General features: G+C 37.1%; 2 protein-coding genes across 2 annotated transcripts; both read left to right on the plus strand.

Annotated features, from left to right (window-relative positions):
• The first annotated feature begins 1,902 nt into the window (after positions 1-1,902).
• Positions 1,903-3,279, plus strand: LOC127246241 (uncharacterized). Its single transcript, XM_051267499.1, has 2 exons — positions 1,903-2,569; positions 2,739-3,279. Exons 1-2 carry the CDS (start codon positions 1,952-1,954, stop codon positions 3,132-3,134), a joined length of 1,014 nt encoding a protein of 337 aa, XP_051123456.1. The 5' UTR covers positions 1,903-1,951; the 3' UTR covers positions 3,135-3,279.
• A 2,351-nt stretch (positions 3,280-5,630) lies between these two features.
• LOC127245714 (uncharacterized) lies at positions 5,631-7,220 on the plus strand. The gene is made up of 2 exons (XM_051266731.1): positions 5,631-6,814; positions 6,993-7,220. Exons 1-2 carry the CDS (start codon positions 5,930-5,932, stop codon positions 7,038-7,040), a joined length of 933 nt encoding a protein of 310 aa, XP_051122688.1. The 5' UTR covers positions 5,631-5,929; the 3' UTR covers positions 7,041-7,220.
• Positions 7,221-7,779: the final 559 nt, after the last annotated feature.

Consider the following 7,779-nt stretch of genomic DNA (forward strand, 5'->3'; position numbering starts at 1 on the left):
TGCATGAAAGTCGGGTGGTCGAAAATTCCTTGGGAGAGGGTGTTCATGAATGATCCTTTCTGGGAAAGGTCTTTGATATGCAGGGCGGTTAGCCATCTGAGGAGTTAATCCATACTGATCCCTTAATATATGTGCAATCTCATCAGGATCTACATGAAAGCGTTGATGATCAGGAACCTGGAACGGATCCTGCACAGGAATATGAATCGGATCATGTATATATCCTTCAGGCCTGTCCTCCCTTGTATTGTTCGGCTGCGAACTGGTAACCCTTGGTCCCAGTGGAACATTGTTGGGAAAAGTCAAAGGAGTTTTTCCCCGATCCATTCGGTTGGGATTTGTGGCACTTGGGAATGTACTATCCACGAATGATGGCCCTGCGAAATTTGCCTGTGGTCTGGACGGTGACACTCCTGGTGGCGTTTGAGTGGGTTGAAGACTAACCCTTGACAATGCTTGATCTATCATGTTCTGCAACTGACTCTGTTGCTCACGCAACATGTTCGTTTGTTGCTCACGCAACATATTCTGCATAACCAAGGTATGCTGGTTGTTCATTTGTTGAACATAAGACCACCAATCAGTTGGTGGTTGTGGGATTTCCCCGGCATTTGGCACAATGGGTGGTGGAACGGATTCTCCCACCGGTGTCGAAGATGCTTGCGGTTGTGACCCTGCCATATGGACCCTTCCGATGATTCGGCCGGATCTAAGACGTATGAAATTATCGCCGGAATTGGAATGAGCAATTTTGTCTTGCTCCCACTGTGGTCGCCAATTTGTTGATGTAATTTTTCAACAAAAATAAAGTAAAATTCAAAGATATAGAAAATATCCTTAAACTTGATTAATTAGTGCCTGAGATTAGGAATCTCTAAACACTGTATGGTATAGAAAATAAACTGAAAAATAAAAGACTGAAATTTAAAGTGGTGATCCCCAAATCTGACTTTGCTTTGTTGAAGTTGATTGAAGATGCCTTGCCAAATGATGATCCAAATCCTTAAATATTCCCTGGGAAACCGTACTGAAAACCGTCACCCGAACGGTTACAACGTCTCCTTCTCAACCGTCTTCCAACCTTTCTTATGCTGACACGTGTCCCCAGCAGACCAAAATTCCCTATATTTCACTCCTTGAGCCGACCACAGACCTTCCGCTCTTTTGGCCCGACTTCGTCCTTCTATCCGACCTACAGTTTACCCGACCTGCGGATATCCCATCTCAACGACTTTCCGTCTCGAGGACCTCCCGACCTGAAAACCTTCCGACTTGAGGTCTTTCCGTCTTGCGGACCTCCCGACCGGAAGACCTTCCGACTTGAGGTCTTTCCGTCTTGCGGATCTCCCGACCTGAAGACCGTCCGACTTGAGGTCTTTCATCTTGCGGACCTCCCGACCGGAAAACCTTCCGACTTGAGGTCTTTCCGTCTTGCGGATCTCCCGACCTGAAGACCGTCCGACTTGAGGTCTTTCATCTTGAGGGCCTCCCGACCTGAAGACCTTCCGACTTGAGGTCTTTCCGTCTTGCGGACCTCTCGACCTGAAGACCTTCCGACTTGAGGTCTTTCCGTCTTGCGGACCTCCCGACCTGAAGACCGTCTGACTTGAGGTCTTTCAGTCTTGCGGATCTCCCGACTTGAAGACCGTCCGACTTGAGGTCTTTCATCTTGAGGGCCTCCCGACCTGAAGACCTTCCGACTTGAGGTCTTTCCGTCTTGCGGACCTCTCGACCTGAAGACCTTCCGTCCTGAATTTTTCTTAGAAATAAATAAATAAATTTATTTTCCTTGATTTCCTCACGGTGTCCTTCAGCCAGTTCAATCAACCCTATTGCCAGGCCCATTCCTCGTTTTACCTTGGGCTTTTAACCTAATTCTAAATTTCGTACGTAACAAATTCCTTTTTACTACTAGCTTAATTAGTGGGATCGATGTAAATTAGTCTGCAAGATGATGACGACGACACGATCAGAGGCATCAAGCCTGCCGCCAGCGCCGCACCACCATCACCTGCACCGCAACAGACTAGTGGCTGTTAAGTTCACGAGATATGGAGGGTACTTGATAATCCTGGTATGTTTCTATTCCCTGGGTCGCCTCTCGTCATCGTCGTCATCATCATCACCATCCTACTCCTCCAGCCGGGAAGCTGCACCGACGACGCCAATTTCCTTGGCCGAGCCACTCCCTCCCCCTCCCAGAATTCATCGAGCAGAAGCAGGAGACGACGACCACAACCTGTTCTTAACCCGGTGTGGCAGCCCAGTAGCTTCAAACCACGTCCGCCAAACAATTCTTGACCGGGTTTTCAACGGGTCTTCCCCCTGGCAAGACTTCCCCCCGGCGCACGTTGCACCCTTGCTCCGTCCGCGTAGGATTAGAGGATGGGGTTCGAATGGGGCCGTCTTTGAGAATCTCATTCGGGAAGTGCGGCCGAGGGTAATAATCGAAGTCGGAACATTTCTTGGTGCGTCGGCACTCCACATGGTCAGCGTGGCTCGGAATCTCGGGCTCCGCGACACCCAGATAGTATGCGTTGACGACTTCCGTGGCTGGCCGGGGTTTCAGGCAAGCTAGCTGCAGATCTAATGGATGAAGATCATACTAGTGTATTTAGCTTGTGTTGCTAATTAATTAATTAACTAACTAACTAGTGTGTCTGTCTCTTCGCTAATTAAATTGATGGCGCGCGGTGGTGGACTGGTGCCTGCTGCTGCTGTGTACTGACGACATATAGGAGAAGTTCAAGGAGCTGAAGATGGTAAACGGAGACGTACTGCTGATGCAACAGTTCATGCAGAACGTGGCGGGCTTGAAGGCGACGGAGCAGGTGGTGATGATGCCATTCTCGACGAGCTCGGCGCTGGTGAAGCTGTGTGAGTGGGGGGTGTTTGGGGATTTGGTGGAAGTGGACGCGGGCCACGACTTTCACGCCGCCTGGTCCGACATCAACGCAGCCTACAAGATCCTCAAGAGGCCCGGTGGAGTCATCTTTGGTCATGACTATTTCACTTCCGCGGACAGCGGAGGTGTTAGAAGAGCTGTCCATTTATTTGCTCGATTAAATCATCTACGAGTTGAAGTCGATGGCCAGCACTGGGTCATCCGCCCGCCCACGCCTACCTCTTCCTAATATATATTTTGTGATATGTATTTATATAATACGTTATATATTATTATTAATATTTATTTTTTTTTATAGGCATTTGCCAACCAGAGTCATATGCATATTTGGATTGGACTTGATGTATAAGGCTGTGTGAATTTTTTCAATTTAAAAATTGTTTTCTTTAAGAAATAACAAAATAAATATGTCATTATATTTATAATATTTTAAAAAATAATTTTTTTATTATATTATATCAACATATCTATTTATATCATATTTTCTTCATTCAGCTTTAGTATTTATAATATATTTTTTGGAAAAATTGTAAATTTTATTATGTAATTGGATCCAATTATTATTTTTAAACAGTAATTATTTGACATCTGATTTTATGACAATAATTGAAGCATTGTCACTATTTCTATTTTTCGATGCCGGAAAAATGCATATCAGAAGCACGTGCGCTGATGTGGACAAACCGGAGCTGATGTGAACACCATCGAAGCTGACGTGGAGGTGGAGACCAAGTAACAATTTTTTCCAACACTAACATGAAAATTAAGTAAAATAAAATAAAATAAAATTCATAATTTGCAAGTTGGTCCAATTAAACCAGTGTAAATATAATAACTCAAACTATAGTTTTGAGACAGGAGAAGTATTAGTAATTAGTGGTACTGTCCACAATTATTAAAAAAGAAAATATAAATATTTGAATTTGACGGACGAAAATTGAAATATGTAAACATTAGAAGTAAACGGAGAGCATATTAAATAACTATTCAATTTTTTTTTTTATTCTACATCATTTGACTATATTTCTATATTTATTCGTTTCATATAATTTGTCATTTTTCTAAAAAATATACTTATATATTTTACTTATATTTTAAATTTCATAATTTAAATTTTTTAATTAAATGATATAGTTATCTTAATTTATTATTATTTATATTAATATATTTTTTAATTATTTATAATTATAATTTATATTTAAATTATTTAGGATGGATGAAATATATAATATTATCTAAATTAATTTAGTTATAATATTATATTATTATTTATTATATAATTGATATTGTTATTATTTTTAAAATAAAAATTAATATATGATTAAAAGAAATTTAAAATAGACATATATATTTAAAATATTAGTATATTTTAATAAAATATATATAATATAAATATTATTTTATAAATAATAAAATTTTATATAACACAAATAAATAAAAAAATATTTATTTATTTATAATTAATATAAATTAATTTTATAAAATATAAAAAATTGTAAATATAAATTTATATATTTATTTATTAAAAAAACATATAAACAAGAGAGTTTTGAATATATCATATGAGTATTTTACATTATCAATAATAATTTATTTATTTTTACTATATTATACATAGCGGGGACGGATACAATCATTATATTTTATTTATATGATCCAAACTTTAATAAATGTGATATATATTTAAAAAATTAGAAAAATACGAAGTTTAAATTGAAAATTTCAAAAGTTGCCAACAGACAAAAACACCAGCAGGCTTAGACGTCAACTCTTAACATAAATAGTTTGCTTGTCCGCCTAACTCCCAAAAATTTGCAAACTTTTTGTGTCAATTTAGAAAATAATTAAGAATATATTAATAAAAATAATTATTGTATAATAAAAATAATTTTATATTAAAATTAAGATAATTTATTAATTTAATTAAAATTTTAAAAAATTATAATTTTAAAAATTTAAAATAAAATTAAAAAATATATTTTTTTTTCAGAAAAAAAATAAAAAGTCAAAAGGAGAATATTGTAATGATTTTCATAAAAAAATAAATAAAAAATACAACTAATAATATACTCAAATTTGAAATGATCACTCTTCAAAGGATAAATTCTTATTACAATTAAACAATTTAACAAGGTTTTTGCGTATTTAAATGCTATGAACGATCTATGCTTTGTTATAATGCGAAACAAACATCCACAGGGATAGTTAGTTCATTTATTGTTAATTTTTTAAAAATATAATTTAATATATACGAAAAAAAATTTAAATATATATATTTAAGTATTTTTAATGCTACATCTTAAAAAATATAGATATATTTTTTATATTATTTTATAGAAAATAAAATTTTATATAATATAATATTAATAAAATATAGTTTTTTTTATCATTAAATATAAACTAATTTTATAAATAAAATAAAATTTAACTAAAAAAAATTATTTATTAAGAATATATAAAAATAAAAAGATTTTAAATGAATTTTATAGAATTAAAAATTTAACTAAATTTATTTATATTTGTTAAATATATTTAAAATAAATGAATTTAATAAAAATAAAAATATATGAACTGGCATGAGATAATTTAAAATAAAAAATATATCAATTATTATTATGAACTAAAGATGAATATTGCTAAGCTAAAATTATATAATTATTACATAAATAAATAACGAAGCAATATTTTATTGAAGAAAATAAATAAACATAATAAAATACTGAATTCATGGATCCTACTATTTTATCATATAACGGATGAAACCAACACAACGCACAAGCTCCAGTCCAACCCGGAAATTCTCCGGTTCCCATATTGGGCTATTAAATAGGAGGAGCTTTCAACGCTAGATCAGCACGGCTCCTTCCTAGCACGGGTCAGAAAAACGACCCACCCTGTTTCCGTTCCAAGGCAACAACAGGCAAATAGAGGCAATAACGAAAGAAGGAAGAAACGAAAAGAAAAGAAGAGGAGGGCATCATCAAATCGGAATTAACAGCAGCCAGCCAGCCAGCCAACAACAACATGAAGTCAGAGGATCATTCGGACCTCCTCCGCCACCGCATCCACCAGAAACGGACGGCCGCCCTCGCCTTCAAGAAGTGGGGTAAACCAGCGGCCTATTGCGTCCTCCTCCTCCTGTCGTACGTCCTGGGATACGCATCCCACTCAAATCCCAGGATTTCTCAGCAGGCCAGAGACTTGGTGGACCACAACACCTTCTCCGACAGCAGCCAGTGCTCCGATCCGTTGCCCCCCGGCCGCGCCCGCAAAACAATCCTCGACCGGGTCTTCAACGGCACATCCCCCTGGGACAACTTCCCCCCCGCCCACGCCAAGAAGCTGCTTTTCCAGGAATGGAAGAAGGGGTGGGGGTCCGAGGGGGCCGTGTTCGAGAACCTCATCCGCCGGGTGAGGCCCAAGACCATCGTCGAGGTGGGGACTTTCCTTGGGGCATCGGCCACGCACATGGCGGGGTTGACCCGGCGGCTGGGGCTGGAGACCCAGATTATATGCATAGACGACTTTCGGGGGTGGCCGGGGTACATCGACCAGAAGAACAGCCTGAAAATGGTGAACGGGGACGTGCTGCTGCTATACCAATTCATGAAGAACGTGATGAACGCGAACGCCACCGAGTCGATAGTGTTCTTGCCGTTCTCGGCGGGGACGGCGCTGCGAGGGTTGTGTGATTGGGGCGTCTACGGCGACTTAGTGGAAGTGGACGCAGCCCATGACTTCCACTCGGCCTGGGCGGACATCAACCTGGCTTACCGGGTCTTGAGGCCCGACGGGGTTCTGTTCGGGCACGACTACTTCAACGACGAGGCCGACTATGGCGTCAGAAGGGCCGTGGACCTGTTCGCTCGGCTCAACGGTTTCCGCGTCGATATTGACGGAGAGCATTGGGTACTCGCCCAGCTCTAGCCAGTAGTAGCCCTGGGGCCTTTCTTTTTTTTTTTGGTTTTGTTTGATTGCATCTCATCTCTCATCCGCGATCCCTTCTACCCGTCGTTTCGTGGTCCGCTTTTTGTCCTTTTTAGATACTAGTACTTACTAAATTATTTGTTTTGGTTCATTGTTTTAGGATACTACAATTGAATTTATGATTGATGACATGACGGGGCTACGATAGGGGCGTAGTTTTCTATTCTATCCCCACGCGCTTTGCTGTATTGACCGGGTAAAATGACTGGCTGTCTGTGCTCCGCTGTGCCAGGCCAAGGCCAGCACGTGCCGAGAAGACGACGTTTAATTATATGTAGTTATGTACCACAATTCTCACTTCGCACGAATGGAAAATTGCTTAATTTAACCTTGTATTTAAAAAGCATAAAAATATTCTTAAACGTGATCATCAGATTTATTTATTTACAACCATTTTTTATTAATATTATAAAAAACATTATATATACTTACCCCAAAATAATACATAGTATATATTCTATATATTTATAAAAAAATAAAATTAATAATTTAATATAAAATATTTTGTTATATTATTGACATATTTTTATATATATTTTTGTGTTTTCATATAAAAATAAATAATATCAGGATCTTATTTCGCTAATTTTCTTTAAAGTATTAGATAAAATTTTTAATAGTATAATATTTTCTATTAAATTATTATTTATATAATATGTTAAATAAAAAAATATATAAAAAATACTTATTTCATCCCACTTTTATGTCCAATTTAATATAAATACGGAAGTTTAGGTAAAATACAATAATTAATAAATAATTATAAATTAAAATTAAGATAATTAATTAGTTTAATTTAAAATTTAAAAATATTAATTATAAAATTTAAATTATAATTAAAATGTATAATTATTTTTTTTTAAAAAAATGAGATGAGATATAAAAAA

Source organism: Andrographis paniculata, unplaced genomic scaffold (assembly GCF_009805555.1).
Source record: "Andrographis paniculata isolate CXL003 unplaced genomic scaffold, ASM980555v1 Contig10END, whole genome shotgun sequence".
In the NCBI taxonomy this organism is placed as follows: Eukaryota; Viridiplantae; Streptophyta; class Magnoliopsida; order Lamiales; family Acanthaceae; genus Andrographis; species Andrographis paniculata.

What these genes read in the sequence shown, in the direction of transcription:
- LOC127245714 (XM_051266731.1), top strand. Translation starts at nt 5,930, where the DNA reads ATGAAGTCAGAGGATCATTCGGACCTCCTCCGCCACCGCATCCACCAG. An exon ending in ATATTGACGGAGAGCATTGG is followed by an intron (nt 6,815 to 6,992) that starts GTACTCGCCCAG and finishes TCATTGTTTTAG; the next exon opens with GATACTACAATTGAATTTAT.
- LOC127246241 (XM_051267499.1), top strand. Translation starts at nt 1,952, where the DNA reads ATGATGACGACGACACGATCAGAGGCATCAAGCCTGCCGCCAGCGCCG. An exon ending in GTGGCTGGCCGGGGTTTCAG is followed by an intron (nt 2,570 to 2,738) that starts GCAAGCTAGCTG and finishes GACGACATATAG; the next exon opens with GAGAAGTTCAAGGAGCTGAA.